This window comes from Hyaena hyaena, unplaced genomic scaffold (assembly GCF_003009895.1).
Source record: "Hyaena hyaena isolate Hyena2069 unplaced genomic scaffold, ASM300989v1 scaffold_224, whole genome shotgun sequence".
NCBI lineage: Eukaryota > Metazoa > Chordata > Mammalia > Carnivora > Hyaenidae > Hyaena > Hyaena hyaena.
Window position 1 is genome coordinate 1,317,383 of NW_024080854.1, and position 18,344 is coordinate 1,335,726.

General features: G+C 36.1%; 1 protein-coding gene across 1 annotated transcript in view; it reads left to right on the forward strand.

Moving 5' to 3' along the window:
- Nucleotides 1-17,846, forward strand: part of PELI1 (pellino E3 ubiquitin protein ligase 1) — a 59,028-nt gene extending 41,182 nt beyond the window's left edge. Inside the window, exons 2-7 of the mRNA XM_039243158.1 lie at nucleotides 3,719-3,858; nucleotides 6,746-6,875; nucleotides 9,931-10,032; nucleotides 14,168-14,365; nucleotides 14,462-14,650; nucleotides 15,418-17,846. Of these exons, the coding sequence (XP_039099089.1) occupies nucleotides 3,788-3,858; nucleotides 6,746-6,875; nucleotides 9,931-10,032; nucleotides 14,168-14,365; nucleotides 14,462-14,650; nucleotides 15,418-15,984 (1,257 nt within the window). The 5' untranslated portion in view covers nucleotides 3,719-3,787 and the 3' untranslated portion in view covers nucleotides 15,985-17,846. The remainder of the gene's footprint in view (nucleotides 1-3,718; nucleotides 3,859-6,745; nucleotides 6,876-9,930; nucleotides 10,033-14,167; nucleotides 14,366-14,461; nucleotides 14,651-15,417) is intronic.
- The last annotated feature ends 498 nt before the right edge of the window (nucleotides 17,847-18,344 follow it).

The following is an 18,344-nucleotide window of genomic DNA, read 5'->3' on the forward strand; positions in this document are numbered from 1 at the left end:
ACTTCGTTTAGGCCATGATCTCATAGTTCATGGGTTCAGGCCCTGGGTCAGGCTCTACGCTGACAACTCAGAGCCTGGAGCCTTTCAGATTCTGTGCCTCCCTCTCTCTCTGCCCCTCCCCTCTCTTTCTCTCTCAAAAATAAATGAACATTAAATAATAATAATAAATAGTTATCAAGCATGTTGTATTTCTTTAAAATAACTTAGGGTTTTTTAAATTTACTAATAAAAATTAGTGTGTTTGTCTGAATTGCTGGTCTAAATATGTGTGTCAATTACAAGAGATAAAAGAAGATGAAATGGCTAAGCCTTCCTCTTTTGCTTGTTCTTATTCATTGGGCTACAAATAGTCTGTCTTGTCTTCTCTCTGAAAGTGCTGCTGTAGACGGTATTTAACTGTACTGTAGAAAGGCATTTTTCTTTCATGAGTTTCCTATGAAACCTGTTGATGAAAGTAAAAACCCAGGAGACTGTAATGGGCTAGCTAGTAAGAGTTTTGTTGTGAAACCTTTGTAACAGGTCTAACAAGACCATAGAAAGAGTAGATGTAGGAATCCCATTAAACTACTGATGAAGTAGACATGATAGTATTATGGGGATTGTTTATTATAGCAATTTTTCTGGCTTATCAGAAGTGTTCATGTTGTTTTCCATATGTGTGTCAAATTTATAGTTTTTAACAAGGTTTTTTTTTAAGAGAGAGCACTTGTGAGCAGGGGAGAGGGGCAGGTGATAGGGATTGAGAGAATCTTCAGCAGGTTCCATGCTCAGCACAGAGCCTCATGCAGGGTCTCAACCCCATGACCCTTAGATCATGATCTGAGATGAAATCAAGAATCAGATGATCACCTGATTGACTCACCTAGAAGCCCCTTAATTAAGGGCATCTTTACACAATTTCCCCCAGTGACAATATCTTGCAAAACTATAGTAAAATACCACAACCAGAATATTGACATTGGTAAAGATACAGAACATTTTCATTCACCACGGAGGTCTTTCCTATTCTTTTGTAGCCATACCCACTTCCTTTTTACTCCCACCCCCTCCTTAGCTCCTGGCAAGCATTTTTCTGTTTCCCATTGCTATAGTTTTGTCGTTTCAAGAATGTTATATGAATAAAATCATTTGTGTAATCCATTAAGGTTGCCTTTTTTTACTCAGCATCATTCTCTAGAGATTCATCCATGTTATTTCATATACCAGTAGTTTGTTCCTTTTCCTTGCTGTGTACTATTTCACAGCATAGGTGTACAACGGTTTAATCATTCATTCAGTAAAGAATATCTGGATTGTTCTAGTTTTTGGCTGTTATGAATAAGGTTGCTATAAACATTTGTGTACAGATTTTGTAACGTAAGTCTTCATTTCTCTAGGATAAATGCCCAGGTGTACCATATATAATTGTCTTAAATATTTCCTTTACATACATTTACAACCAGACCAGACAGTGTTGTTAATTTTTACTTTAACTTTCAGATATAATGTGGAAAAGCTTATTGTATTTACCCATACTTTTACTTACCATGTTGTTTCTTCTTTTCTGGTGTTCCAAGGTTCTCCTCTTTTATCATTTCTTTTCTTAGACCATTTACTCTAGCCATTCTGTTAGAGTAGATCTGTTGGTGACAAATGTTGCCTCACCTGAGACTATTTTGATTTCTCCTCTGTTTTTGCTGGGTATAAGATTCTGGGTTGACCGTTCTTTAAGCACCTGGAAAAAATGAACTTTCTTATGACTTCCATAGTTTCTGGTAAGAAACCCGCTGTCATTCTAATTGCTTTTCCTGCCCCATAAGTAAGGTATAATTTCTCTCTGATTGCTTTCAAGATATTTTCTTCGCCTTTAGTTTCCAGAAGTTTAATTATGATGTATCTTGGAGTGGATTTCTTCAGGTTTATGCTGTGTGAGGTTTGTTCAGCTTCTTGAATCTGTGGTTGTGTTCCTCTTTCCAAATTTGCTAAGTTTTTGGCCATTACATCTTTGACTACTTTTCTGGCTCCATTCTCTTTCTCCTCTCTTTATGGGTTCCAGTGATACAGACATTAGATCTTTTGCTGTGGTCCCACAAGTCCATAAGGCTCTGCTTGCTCTGTTTCCTTCCTTCCTTCCTTCCTTCCTTCCTTCCTTCCTTCCTTCCTTCCTTCCTTCTCCTATCTCCTTCTTTGGCTATTTTCTCTCTTGTTCAGATTAGGTAATTTCTATCTTCTAGTTCACTGATTCTTTATTATGTCCCTTCTATTCTGCTGGTGAGCCTGTCCTAAGAAGTGGGCTTTTAAATCTTGTTTTTTTGTCAAGACTTTCTTTTTTTGTTTGTTTGTCCCAAATATGTTTGTGATTGCTTATTAAAACATTTTTATCATGGTTGGTTTAAAATCTTTGTCATAATTCTGACATCTCTGTCATCTCAGCTTTGGTATTTATTGATTATCTTTTTGCATTGTCTTAAATCTTTCTAGTTCTTACTACAATGAATGGTTTTCTGTTGAAACCCAGACATTTTATTATTATGTTCTGAGACTCTGGGTGTTATTTAAACCTACTGCTTCTACTGTCTTTTTCTGACACTGCTTTGGCAGGGGAATAGGGACTGCCTACTTGTTACTGCCAGGTAGACATAGAACTCCAGGTCACCTACTCAGCCTTCAGTGACACCCAAGGGAAAGAGAGTAACAAGGATGTTACTGTCTGATGAGGGTGGAAGTCCAGGCTCCCCAGATGGTCTCCACTGACAGAGTGAGAGTAAGGTGGGGACATGTTACCAACCAGCAGGGAAGAAGTCCTGGCTCCCTACTTGGCTGCCCTCACAATCCCTTGGTTGTCAGGGAGAAGGTACTCTTCATTAAGGCCTCCTGAGGTACATGTGAAGGCTCCCCACTTGGCTCTTGGTTGTATGGGCAGTGGTAGGGCCAGTGGTTTCTGTGGTGGTTGGCTATAGTAAGAGTGGCTATTGATCAAACATTATGTGTATTGCTAAGGCTGCCTCTTTCTCCTTCCTTTAACTAGAGTGAACAAGAAGCTTTGGGGGTGGCTTCTTTTTGTCTCTGCCAATTGATATTTCCAGATTGCTGAGTTCATCAGCTCTAAATCTGGGGTATATTAAGCAAAAAGAAAACCAAGAGAACTCAGCACTGTGTCATTCCTTGTGCCCCAAAGTCCCTAGTTGGTCTACCTCTTCTCTACTTTTCAGAGTCTTCTTATATTTTATATATAATATCCAGAGTTTTTAGTTATAGTTAGTGGAAATAATAGGGAAAAATACTCCTACTCTATCTTCCTAGAAGAAGAAATTTCCAAATTTACATTTTTAAACTATTTAAACAGTTGGAACAAATATATAACCACTATACGGGAAAATGTCACACACTTTATATGTAATGTGATATATTTTGCGTAATATTGTGCTCACAAAGATTGTTAGAAAATAACATCCTTATTTTAATTTTTTTAAATGTTTATTTATTTTTGAGAGAGAGGCAGAGTATGAGTTGGGGAGGGACAGAGAGAGAGAGAGAGGGAGACACAGAATCTGAAGCAGGCTCCAGGCTCTGAGCTGTCAGCATAGAGTCTCATGCAGGACTCAAACCCTTGAACTGTGAGATCAGGACCCAAGCCAAAGTTGAGTGCTTACCCAGCTAAGCCACCCAGGCTCCCCAACATCTTTATTTTAACTGAAATTTATTGTTCACATTATTAATGAAAACTTTTCCCCCCTAGGAGATAATGCAAAAGGTGTCCAAGGCTCCTGACCAGTGAACAAAGATTTGAGGAAAGACAGCCAAGCTCATGTTTTCTCCTGATCAAGAAAATCATCCATCCAAAGCACCAGTAAAATATGGTGAACTCATTGTCTTAGGGTAAGTTTTCCCCATTTGATGAGACATAAAATTGAATAATACATAGTAATTTTGGCATCTAAATTAAAACTACTTTTTAGAATGTATTTCCTACCTATTTCCAAAAATAATTTAAAGCTACAAGGTAATATTACCTCAAAATAATGTTGATAATATTAAATCACGGAAGTCTTTTAATTCTCACTTTTATGCCAACTCTTAAGTGCTCTAATATGCATAAACTTTGCCTCACCCTCACCCCCAGGAAGCACAAAGCTTCTTAAAGACAAAATAATGTATTTATCTAAAGCCATAGAAGTCATTACATTTGTCTTCCTATTCCATCGTTTAGAAAAGGTTGTCTTAGCTGACTTTACCAAAATCCCTTCCCCCCACCCCCCTTTAGGTTATTTCACAGAGATTAGCATTTATTTGTTCCTTTGTCCCTCTGAGGACATTTTGCTTTGTGCTTATGGCCCTGTGGTTCTTATGATAGAGTTGTATAGGCATAATGATATCATGACTCTGAAGGCCAGGATCTCAGTACTTACTTGCTTCCTAAGTATTCTCATCAATTTACATAGGTACAATCTAAAGATTGAAGAACAGATGATTCTCAGATAAAACGATTATTTCAAGTTATTCAGTCTTAACTCGGCATTAATCAAAACAGAGACACAATATTAGTCTATTAGCTAGAAATCTCAGAAACTAGAAATTGCAAAGTGTACTTTTTCCTTTTCTTCTGTCTAGAAAACAACTCTCTGTACATTACAACATGTTTTAGAATCAAGTTGGTACAAATCTTGTTTAAGTGAGAATGTGTCCATTGTTTCAGATGAGAGAGTGAAAAAAACTAGGAAGATGATATGGAGTTTATGAGCTTGGCTAGAAGTCGGAATGCTACATTCCAGTGTCTATTCCAACACTGCTAGTTCTATGTGACCTTGGGGTAGTCACTTAACCATTCTGGGCCCTAGGTTCCTCTTCCGTAAAATGACAGACAAGATCATCTAAGACCTTTTGAAGCCTAAAAATCTTTTTTCTGAAAAACAGCTTAAAAGATTAGAAACTTAGTAACTATAATGTTACAATTTCAAATCATGTAGATCTCTATTAATAATAAACAGCTTTTAATTACCAAAAAATTATGCCAAGTTAAATAATTCTACCAGGAAATTTGAGTATTTTGAAGACTAGAATTTTTTTTTTTTAAGTTTATTTATTCATTTTGAGAGAGCATATGTGAGCACAAGCAGTAGAGAGGCAGAGAGAGAATCCCAAGCAGGGTTTGACTCCCAAGATTTGGACGCTGCACTGACTGAGCCACCCCGGCACCCCTGAAGACTAGAATTTAAAATCGAGTATATGATTTAAACTGCCTTTCTTAGCCCAGCAGTTTCTCAGTTAATCCTTGGCAGTAGTGGTTGTCTCTGCATCTGGTACTCTTGGTGTCTTAAAAATAATACTTCTTTCCAGCCCTCTAAGAGAAATAAAGCTGGAGAAGGTCAGTTTGGTGTTGTCACTCTTAGAAAAGAGCTTTGAGCTATGGAAACACAGGGAAGAGACCGCATATCCCCAGAAGAGAAACAAGTCATGCAACTTGGCAGACAGAAGGGTCAGATACCCACAGTGGGGCTGGTGGCAACACACAGCCTAGAATTAGTAATGTATTAACTAAGGGGCACTGCTCTGAACTCTGATTATCAAGGACTTTCTCCAGTAGAAATCATTGTGTTTTATTTTTTATAGAGTCGGTATAATTTCTGTATGTGACAGGCAGCGTAAGTTTCCTCCTCTTCTTATCAGCCACTAATGTAGGCCATTTTACAATTATATTCTCCTCCAACCTCAAAATTGGCCCTGGTCCCTGCTTCATTTTCCCTCAGATTAACTAACTATATAAGAGACCAGCAAACTAAAGATTTTGTCAGAGGGCATGGGACAGTGAATGAGGAGATTATTATTAAGGCACTGTTCATGCCATAATGAAGCAATAAAGAATGAAAAAAAAAAAGCATGACAAACACCTGGATTCAAATACTAGTTTTTCCATTATCACTTGTATGATCTTCAGAAAATGACTTAACTTCTCTGACCCTCTAAGGAATTTTATTCCTCTGAGGAATAACTTAATTCCTAACCTATAACAGGTGAGTGATGCCAATGTCAAGAGTTTCTTTTGAGGATGGATTAAATGAGATGCTATATGGTAAAGAATGCAATAGTGCCTAATACATAGTAAACACCCAATGTTTTGTTCTGAACTTCTTTTCCTATTTAGTCCTCACTTGATTATTTTCAGGATATGTATATTTTATCATTGGAGAAATGGTTACAAGATCTGAACAAAAGTATATTTAATCACTACTTAGTAGACATCTCAGTTGGACAGATTTTGCCAACATAATGTGAATATGTATGTGTGCATTCAAGTCACTGAGACTTATCAAACAAGTCTAAAAAATTCTTTACTTCAAAAGTTAAGCTATTTAAATAACAATTAAAGGAGATTCTGTTTTAGACAATTCATCTTGTACTTTTAAAGTTGTATTAGCACATGCAAACATTCAGCTTTAAAAGATATAGAATGAGTCCTAATGAATCAGATATGCCATTAATCAGCTCTTGATTATCTTGGATAAAAGAGGGAAGAAAAATATATATAACTTAAGAAATCCAGAAAATTTTCCTTGTGACTTGGAATGTAACAAGAATCTCATTTTGTTTCATACTCATAGACAGCTGTTCTAGGGACCAGCAATTACTAAACAGAATTTGAGATACTTACAATCTGCTAACAGATGATTAATTGGGAATTGATCCTTATTGTAAGGCAAAGTAAAGCATTTAATTTAAAATTGTGTGGTTCTTAAAAGAGATGACCTACACTTTTTCCCCCCACCAGGTATAATGGATCTCTCCCAAATGGCGATAGAGGAAGAAGGAAAAGTAGATTTGCTTTGTTTAAAAGACCTAAGGCAAATGGGGTGAAGCCCAGCACTGTGCATATTGCTTGTACTCCTCAGGCTGCAAAGGTAAAAAACAAACAAACACAAATTAAAATAAATCCGTTAACTTGGAGAAATTGAAAGACATGTACATGTTGTTTATATTCTCTAGCATTCACTTTACATTCTGTACCAGAAGTTTCCTTTTGTTTGGATGGGAGAAGACACTTTGGAGACATAATACTTGAAGGGCTGCCATTTGGAAGGCCATCAGATTTTTTTTTTAAATGACAAACCAGGATCAGTGGGTGGAAATTAGAAGGAAACATTCCCTTTTATTTTTTTTTTTTTAATTCTTTTTTCTTATTTAAAAAAAAAAAGGTAGTTTTGAACCAGGGCTTTATTCGTTATTTAGAATTATACAGGTATCTGCCCTGAGAAGTAGGGAGTTTCCACTGTTATCAGAAGGGGTCTTGCCTGGGCTGGGTGAGAAATGTAGTATATAATAAGTGTATTCAGGTTCTAGAAGCATAGTTGGATGAGGTGATTTTTTTTTTTTTAAACTAAGGATCTTTATCAGAGATTCTCTGTATGCTTATATGTTTTGTGTACTCATTTTATGACCCTCATAGTTTGTTTTCTTTTCTTTTAATTTTAGAGAGCACAAGTAGGGCAGAAGGACAGAAATGAACAGCGGGGCAGAAATGGGGGGTTGGTGGGGAGAGAATCATAAGCAGGCTCCACACTCCAAGTGGAGCCTTATGCAGGGCTCAATCCCATGACCCTGGGATCATGACCTCAGCCAAAATCAAGAGTTGGATGGATGCTCAATCAACTGAGACACCCAGGTGCCTCTGACTACCATAGCTTTTAACATAGTGCCTTGAACAAAGTAGACCTCAGTAATTATTAAAATGAATCAAAGCCATAAAAGCAAATACCCAGCTGTATCTACAGTGTAACTTCTCATTCTCCTAGCATATTTAATGCTCTTAGCTCCTTTTTCTTTCCTTACCAAAATCTCCCAAACCTGAGCCACCTTTTCAGAACACGTGGGCTGTTCCTGGAGTGATAGACACTAGGGGAGTTTCAAATCTTTACATTTCTATGAATTCCTCTACTTCCAATTTTGTAACACAAACTGTATTTGATATTTGTTGCGTGAATAAAAATTACAGAGTATTCCTCAGCTTCTGGAAGTACCTGTCTCTTTAGCTAAGCAGCCCCGGGATGTACACTAACACTATATCACCTGAGACATATCTTTATAAGCTAAATAAACGAGAGCCAGAGAAACTTGCATATGATGACTTGTTTTAGGTCATAGCTCCAGTCTTGAAGTTAATTGGATTTGTTTGTGTCCAGTGTAGTGTCCAGAACAGTCCTCTTGCTTTTACGAGGCCTTCTGTATTACTGTGTGAGACCCAGTGAATGTAGAAAAGGGATGATTTCTTTTAAGGGTCTCTTTGCAAAGAAGGGATGTGCTAAGCAGGTAGTGGAAGTGAACGGCTAATTGATCCAACCTGAGGAACTCTATTCCAGAATCACCCCTGCAGGAGTGCTCTTGCAGGTGTGCCGGTTCTTTATGAAGGATTGTCCCACATGTTGCAGGACAGTTAATATGCTTGTCCCAACCACTAATGCCATTTAAGCCTTCAAATCACTGTGACAGCCAAAAAATGCACCTACATATTTCCAAGTGCCCCTTACACAGCTAATACTACCTCTGATTGAGAGCCACTATCATAGGGAAAATATTTATGATCCCACTTCTAAAATACCCTTTTCTGGCAGTCATCTAGGATATGATTAAACCCTGCTTTTTAGTCCAGTGAAAACTTAACTTGACATAGTTGTTATTCTTAATCTAAGAGTAGGTTTAATAGCTTAAAAAGCCAAGGATTATAGTCTCAAAGTACACAAAAACCTGTGTTTTCAAATCTCTTTAGCCATTAAGAACTAACTTCCAAGGTTCTTTGCAATTATTTGATTGAAAAATCATTGCGTTATGCTGAATTATAGTAATTATAGGTTTTAAAACCTATAAAACAGTTCTGTAATGTTTATTTTTTAAATGTTAACGTGCATGGGAATGATCTACAGTGCATTTAGTGGTTGGATACCTCTGTGAAGAGAGAAGAGTGAGAAGAACATGTAAGCAGCATTTATACTATCTGTTGAATTTAATTTCTTTTAGGAAATCAGAAGCAAAAATGGCATTATTAATGCTTTGATAGTTGGTACTCAGGTGTTTTGTTTATTCTTTCAATATTTGAAAATTTCATAATCTTAATTTTAAAGCTATTGTTTTAGGGCTTTATCTATTACAGGTTACCTACAAATTGAAACCAAGTAAAGATTCATAATGCCAAAGTTCTAATTAAGAAACATTTTTAAATTTAGCTTCTTTGGTGTGTATAATCACTCTTTGCCGTCATTGTATGTTTTCCTTTTACGTAGTCTGTTTCCACTTCCTTTGTGCAGGTTTTTCCCCTTTCTGATATTATCTTCAACTCGTATACACAGAAAACACCTGAAAACAAAACCAAAAAGTTCTTTTTAGCAATGTTTTTAGTTTGGAATAAGTCAGAAGTACAGTCATAAGCATTATTTTCATTTCCTTTGGTAACATTTAATCATTCTATGAATTTTTCCATATCTGGCCCAGCATATGGCAAATATTTGTCATCTGTAGAGTCACAGAATGGTTAAGAAAACCAGATAACTCGGCTTGTTGGTAACTTATTATAACTCTTTGAGTTACTTCAAAAATAATTTTCTTCATTATCCTGAAAAATGTTGTATTTTCTCCTTATTAAAGCAGTATTGAGTAGTGTTTTCACATTCTACACTTCTGGGTTTTGATTTTGATTACTTTATAATTTAAAATATTTGTAAGGGAGACCCAGATTTTACAGTGTTTTTATACAATGAAGTTCTGTTCTTACTCTATAACATCTCCAGATTATTTTTGTACCCTGTACTCGACCCGAGAAGCTAACTATCACTGCTGAAGTTGTGGAAGAGTTATTAATTTCTCCCTTAAAATTTAGGAGAAAATGTGTCAAATATGTAATACATTACTTTTCTTTTTTTAATTACCCTACTAGCTAATTTTTGCTTTTAATCTTTTCTTTCTTAGGCAATAAGCAACAAGGACCAGCACAGCATATCGTATACCTTATCTCGGGCCCAGACAGTGGTGGTTGAATATACTCATGACAGCAACACTGATATGTTTCAGGTATTAGGACATCTGGTTTTTTTTTTTCTTTAAGAAAACAAAAAAGTTAAAAACCTATTGTCAGTGACTTTCCTGTGTTCAGATTAAGGATGATTATATTTTAATCATATATTTCATTAAAATATATATTCTAGGGGCGCCTGGGTGGCTCAGTTGGTTAAGTGTCTGACCTCAGCTCAGGTCATGATCTCACAATTCGTGGGTTTGAACCCTGCATCGGGCTCTGTGCTGACAGCTAGCTCAGAGTCTGGAGCCTGCTTCAGATTCTGTATCTCCCTCTCTCTGACCCTCCCCTGCTCACACTGCTCATATACATATATATTGATTTCTAAATCTCATATATAGAAGTCAGCATAGCATGGTTAAAAAATAAGCTCTGAAATCAGAATTCCTAGTAAGCATTACTTAGCCACACTGTGCTTCAGTTTCCTACTATGAAGTGCAGGTAATAGAGCTTCCCTCATAATGACATATAGGAGGCTTAAATGTGTTAGTACATGTAAAGTGCTCGGAGCTGTGCCAGGTAGCTGGTAAACACTTAGCTCTTAGTAGTAGTAGTTATAGTAATAGTTCAGTCAGCTATTCTTATTCCAAAAGAGGAACCAAGAAATATTCTACACTTATTTATGACCGTTTTTTACCACTATTTCCTACCTTCCTCTCAAGGCAACAAAATGTATGGGCAGTCTCTAACTGTCTGTATCATGCATGTGATAAGGCTTGTTTTTCAGCACATATATGCTCAAGCTACTGATGCAGTAAAAGGTTTTTGTCTCTCATTTTTGTACCAATCCAGTGCTGGTGTTTTTATAAACTTGATAGATGATAAAACAGTCAAACCCAACGAGATAAACAAAATTCATGATGCCTTCTCCCTTAAAACTCCCAGGGGTTTTTTTTTTGTTTGGTTTTGTTTTGTTGTTGTTGTTGTTGTTTTTTTAAGCAAATAAGGCATAATGTACCTGATAATATTGCTCTTATAATTACTGTCCTGATGACTTTTCAGTTTTTCTTCATTTTACAAGATTGAACATGGAAAGGCCTGGAGATGTCTTTAATTATAGCCAATAACAAAATATTTCTCTGAAGCCACTCACTCTCCTTCTAATAGAATACTGAATTTTCTAGGATATTATTACCTCTATAGTTAATACTAGAATATGGATATATGTTTATGTCTTTGCTTTTTCTAAAAAAAAATTAAATAACACCCTTAATGAAGATGAAGGTTGGGTTCTTGATGAGAACCTAACACAAGCTTTCGGATGATTTTCCAGTTTTTTTCACTGACAGCCAATTAAAATGAATGTGCTTAATTAGCTTTTTTAAGAATCAAGATGCTATCTAGATGTTTGACCCCAGCCTAGAATTTTAGTTTCAGATAATACCTTAAATTTATTTGTTTATCCCTTATTTTTTGTCAATAATTTACTGAAATCTTGTGAGTTAAATGTTACAAAGTTACGTGGGGGCAAAATTGGGATTAAACCAGGCATTCTGAATTAATGGAACAAGTGTCTTTACCATCTCATGAAGGTTCTTTAATAAGTTGCACTGTTTTTGGTTTTCTCCTTTTCATAAAGGAATGGAGAATTTTTCCTAATATAATAGTCATGATTCTCCTTCTACAAGCATTATATCTATAGAAAATGCGAATATTTCTATATCAAAAAATAAAGGTACGTCAGAAAACTACCCTGATAAATTAGCCAGTCTTTGAGAAACTGGTTTTATAAGCATTCTAGGATTGCCTGCCTTCCAAACTGAACAAGATCATTTATTGTTGAATTCATTAGCTATCCAAACTCCAGCTCTCTGTTGGTGGACACTATGAAGTAAATAAAGGTCACATTACAAGGTGATCATATTCATAGGCCACACTGGTAGTCTAAATGGGAAGCTTCTGATTGGATTGAAGAAGATTGAGGGAGGGGCACCTGCGTGGCTCAGTGGGTAAAGTGGTAAAGCGTCAGACCTCAGCTCAGGTCATGATCTCATGGTTTGTGGGTTCAATCCCCACGTAGGGCTCTGTGCTGACAGCTCCGAGCCTGGAGCCTGCTTCGGATTCTGTATCTCTTCCCTCTCTCTCTGACCCTCCCCTGCTCACACTGCCTCTTTCTCTCAGAAATAAATAAAACGTTAAAAAAAGGGTGAGGGAAAGACTTTAATAGTAGTGCCTTTTTATCCAGGCCTTTTTTTTTCCTTCATGTAAAGTTGAGTAGGATTTTGCCAGCCCAGTAGAAAGGCATTCTGACAAAAGAGATGGAAAAGTACACAGTGTGGTAGGTTGACAGGTAAGCTGCTTGTAGCTAGAATATACTTTTCGTGTGAATAGCAGTGATATGAAATTAAGCTAGATTGATGGGAAGCAAATTGTGAAGTCAGTTTCTAATTATTATAGAAATGAGAAACTAAGAAGTTTGGATAGACTGTAAGGGACCATGGGGGTTTTTTATGAGAGTGGGAGATAATAACATTGTAAGATCTATGTTTTCAAATCTAATAGTTCGAAAGAGGAAGAATTACAAAAATCTTAACACACAAAAATTCTGTTTTGGAATCTGATCATGATCATAGAGGTTTCTTCTTTTTATAAATTCTTAAGATTTCTTCCTTCTTACCTGTCTTTACCAATATTGCTTTGATGTCTTAAATTTCCTTCAAGACCCAGATCAAATATCAACTCTTCTGGAACAATCTCTCCTCCCAAATAATTGCCACTTCTGAATTTCTTGATTCTAAATATCAATCCGCAATCTATTCCCTGGCCTACATCTTTTAGATCTAAAGGAGCCTTTATTTTTTGAAATGTTTTTAGTTTCAAAAGTCAGAGACCATTTTCTTTGGATATCATTACATTAAAAAGGAAAAGAGACATCCAGTCTTACATTTCTTAGCCAATCAATTTATTTCTAAAATTATCCAAGCTAAAGACTTACACTTGATGATAGGATGAAAACACTAAAAGGATTTTATCCAAAAATGTGTGGTTATGAAGAATTCTTGAGACTCAACTATGCAAAAAATGACTGAGGTGTCATCTTTGTGGAGGGTCAGTGTTTTTTCTCAGTGTCCACTTTCTTCAATTTTATGATCCTGCTTTGTAACAAATACATGAATGAACTGATCATTTTTAAATGTTTGCTTTAAAACTCTGACACTTGTCACTTCTGTCATCTATTCCACTGATTTTCTTTTTTCAACTTTCATCTTTCAAAATGAAAATTAATTTCTTTACTAGCTAGTACCTCTAAAGAGGTTTTAATTTGCTGACCCACCCACCAGAACTCTTTCTTAGCCGGGAACCTATCTCTCTGAAATATGGCTAAGAACCAGGAAGAAAATAAAAAGGACATCTGGTATATAAAATAAAGGCCACATAGGCCATGGATTGAAATTCCTTTTCTTTGCTCCCTGGAGACTCCTTTATGATCTTACCGAGAACCTTTTGAAATACTATTCTTTGAGGTTTAGTTTTTTTTTATTTTTCAACCTTTAGTAGAATAATAATGACTGGTTAGAGGAGAGCATGCTGCTAGAAGCGAGTATGCCCAACAGCAAGAAAAAAGAGTTGACAGGTTGACAGAAAACTCACAAATATACCTATAAAGTATGCATAAGACCTCAAAGCAAACCTGTGTAGGCTCTTAACATTAACATAAGGGTCAACATTCTTGTATACCTTTATAGCACTTGAAGACATCACTGCATTTCAGTTTAACTTAAATGGTTTTTGTAGTTTAATGTCCTTGAGTCATCATAAAAGATTTACTTGTATGTTCACTATATTCTGTTAAAGAAGGTTAGGTAATACATGGTAGCTATATTTCCATCCAAAAGGTTTAAAATTAAAATTTGCAGCCATCTAAAATCTCAGCCATCCTAAGCTCTGCATTCCCTGAGGGTTTCATACTTTCTGGCTGGTAAGTTCCCACTTAATTCTTTTTATGCTGTAAATGATTATTACATCAGAACAAGTTTGACAGATTAGTTTTCTAGGGTGTAGATGCTCTCAGAGTTAAGTATAAGTTTGAGCGTTAGAAATTCCAGAGGTTTAATGATTTCGTCTTATTACCTTTCTTGAATGGATTTTCCACTGTATCAATAGTTTTATAGGTATTTCTTTTTCCCTTAGATTGGTCGGTCAACTGAAAGTCCAATTGATTTTGTAGTAACTGACACAGTTCCTGGAAGCCAGAGTAATTCTGATACACAGTCAGTACAAAGCACTATATCAAGGTTTGCCTGTAGAATCATATGTGAACGGAATCCCCCCTTTACAGCACGGATTTATGCTGCAGGATTTGACTCCTCAAAAAACATCTTCCTTGGGGTAAGAAGCTTTTTTCCTAAATGATGCATTATTTTATAACCACTTCTGTTTCCAATTTACAAATAAATGAAAGTTCACTATTCTTACTGCTACTAGGAGAAGGCTGCCAAGTGGAAGACGTCAGATGGGCAGATGGATGGTTTGACCACTAATGGTGTCCTTGTTATGCATCCACGCAATGGGTTCACAGAAGATTCCAAGCCTGGAATATGGAGAGAAATATCAGTGTGTGGAAATGTATTCAGCCTGAGGGAAACCAGATCAGCTCAGCAGAGAGGAAAAATGGTAAGTATTGAGATGTAGCTTCTTAGGTACAGTAAACATAGGGTGTGTTGGACTGAATGCATTACCTATTTACAAAAGGTTTTTTTTTTCTTTTTTAGTTTATTTATTTTGAGAGAGAGAGAGCGAGCATGAGCAGGGGAGGGGCAGAGAGAGGGAGAGAGAGAATCCCAAGCAGGCTCCATGTTGTCAGTGCAGAGCCTGATGCAAGCCTTGACCCTACAAATGGTGAGATCATAATCTGAGCCAAAATCAAGAGTCAGATGCTTAACTGACTGAGCCACCCAAGCACCCCTCCAGAAACTCCTAAATGTCTTGCTGATGCAAGTCTGACTGTCAGACACGGACTACTAAGTATCATACTAGAGGGTAATATCTGAATGTTTCAATCAGGACACTTTAAAAATGTATTCTTTCTTGGTATGTTAATATATTTTTAAAACCTAAGCTATTCTAAATTAAAACTGTGATTTTCTATTTGTATCTCTTTGACCGTGATCTGTATTAGAAATATCAGACTTACTGATTAGCCAGATATTTTAATCATAAATTGTCTTTACCATAAGGCTGAAAAGAAATATGTTCTTGCTCAGTATTTTGCCCTTGATTTTCAAACTTACATTTTTCATGACTACCGTTAGAGTTTCTTATATTTAGTAACAGTCATAGGAAATCTCAATTCTTGAGTAAGGAGGATGTAAGACCAAACCTTTCATGTAAAAATCAAAAACACAGTGGTGAATGTGTTTTTTGATTCTTGTTTCCTCTAGGTGGAAATTGAAACCAATCAATTACAAGATGGCTCATTAATTGACCTCTGCGGTGCAACATTGCTGTGGCGTACTGCAGAAGGCCTTTCCCACACTCCTACGGTGAAGCATTTAGAAGCTTTAAGACAGGAAATCAATGCAGCACGACCTCAGTGCCCTGTAGGGTTCAACACACTAGCGTTTCCTAGTATGAAGAGGAAAGATGTTGTCGATGAAAAACAACCATGGGTATATCTAAACTGCGGCCATGTGCATGGCTATCATAACTGGGGAAACAAAGAAGAACGTGATGGAAAAGATCGTGAATGTCCCATGTGTAGGTCTGTTGGTCCCTATGTCCCTCTGTGGCTTGGATGTGAAGCTGGATTTTATGTGGACGCCGGCCCTCCAACCCATGCGTTCAGCCCATGCGGGCATGTGTGTTCAGAAAAGACAACTGCCTATTGGTCCCAGATCCCACTTCCTCATGGTACTCATACTTTTCACGCAGCCTGCCCCTTTTGTGCACATCAGTTGGCTGGTGAACAAGGCTACATCAGACTTATTTTCCAAGGACCTCTAGACTAACAGACAGTTGTCCTCCAGGACTACATTATAAATTTATAAGCTAAGTGAGTTGGGTTTTCCGACCTGTTGTCCATGTCACAGTTTCTCTGCTCTGGTCATTTGCATTAAGATGAAGAATTTTTTTAAACATTTATAATAAATAGTAACAATTTCTGATTAAAAAAATCTGGAAAACTCAAGAAAAAAGAATTTCTGAAAGTACCAGACTTCTGAATTCTGAGTTTTGAAAATCTATTTTGAGGATTAAAAAGACAGTCTAATTTGTTGCCTTCCTTTTAGTGTTTTTGAATCACCCATCCTCAGTGTTGAAAAATTGTTTTATATAACTGAGGGTATTGTTGGTTCAAACTATGTTAGTTTACAGTTTGTTGCAAACATTGTAAAATACAGCAACGTGTATATTAACTTTTTTCTATTTATCTTTATTATAGAAAGTATCTTAGAATGTTCTTGATAGAGTAGCATGAGAAGGTATCACACTCTTGGTGTGAATGGTAGTTTAGTGAGTATAGCTCAAGGATTTGCAAGTTTAGAAAGAAGGACAAGAAAGCCTCTCTCCCCACCCCCCTTCTAAATACGGAATTTGGTAAATTAGAATACTTTGTAAAACCAAATTCTTATTAATTACTATTGTGAAGAGCTATTTGTTTTTAACCACGTTGAATATAATCAGGAAAGTTCTTAATGTTTCTCTCAAGTGTAGTATATAACAAAAACTTAATGCTAAGAAACATTTTATATGCTCCTTTGAATATGCAACTTAATCTAGATTATCTATTTTTCTCCCATGATAACTAATCTGTTTTTAGTACCAGCAACATTTGGCAGGTTTATTTTTTAGATATAAACTGTGGTTCATCTGTTCACTGTTTCTAGAAAAAAAAAAATCATTCTCATGAGAAAAAGCAGAAATTAACAAGGAAGAAAGTGACTTGATTTGCTTTTAGAAGAAGAAATGCTTAATTAATTGATTATTCTGTATGTGGTCTTATCCAGGCATTAAGAAATCTAGAGAGAGATGAAGGGTTGAATGACAACAGTGCCCCCTTTTTTTAACCTAACAGGCCAGCCTTAACTATGTAGGCTTTGAGTTCTAAGGAGAGTTGCCACCATGTGACTCGAGGAAATGTTTGGTTGGCAGATGAGCACCAGTGACAGCCGAGTAAAGGAACATACTTGCACGGTATGTTTATTCTCTAATTCCAGTAAGTTCTTTGCTTCAAGAAGCAAGAAAACGTTTCTTCACTCCCTCCCCTTCCCTTTTTTAAATGTACCACAAGGGACATATAGACAGTTGCACTACATCAAACCCTTCGTGACACTTGTAGAAATCAGTACACTTTTAGACTAGACAGAATCTTTTTTTTAAATCTTTTGATTTGTGTTCCTTTAGTTTGAAAGTTGTGTAATACTTAATTGACTCTAGCAAATTTTTGTATGTGGTAGTATAGCTTTAATTTATCATAACTATTACTATGCTGTTCTGAATTTTCTTTTGGTTTAAAAAAAAAAAACAAAAACCTGTTGCTTAGAAGCCATGAACTATTTTTACGTTAATTCAACTTGTCAAAATTTCCTTATTTTAAAAAATGATCATTTGGGTTCACTCAGGAAATGCATGTCAGGAAACTTGTATTATAAGTTTACTAGTTGTGATGTATCAGTAACTGCTGTTTCCCCCTTTTCAAAGAAATATAATTGATTTTGAAGTTTTCCACATAGTCACATGCTTTGTGACTAATGCAAGGAAATCAAGTCCTGTGTTGTATTTGTTCTAGTCATTTCTATTCAGGCTATATATTGTAGCTAATTTTTATTTGCAATTAATTTATTCAAACTAAGTAAATACTTTTCAAAATAGATGAATTTGTCTCTGTGAGTTTGTTATTGTATTACTGAGAATGGGAAACCAGACACGAAAACTTGTGGACAAATCTACCCTCCTCCCCCACTTCAAAATTGTTCACTTTAAGTAGAAGAAGAATTTGCATGTAATGTAACACTTTAAATCGCTGATTCTCTTGGGAAAGCATCTCTTACTTATTAATAAAGGAACTTTGTGTAGTGGTTGGATAATTGAGGCTTTAGTTAAGTCCTGCTGGAGAGTTGGCTCTTCACAAGTTGAATACTAGACTGTTTAAACAGTGCCTCAGTGTCCATGAAAGGTCCATGTTCTTCTCAAAGTGCCTGAATTTCCTCCTCCCAACTATGAAAAGTCTGATTCATTTTCTTTCAAATTCAAGTTTTGAAAACTCAGGTTATTAAAATCATTAAGTGCTTTTCTGTTCAAGCATTTTGAATATTGGTTCTGTCATTCTGCCGAAACACTATTACTTAGTTGTATTAAGGGAATGTCTGTA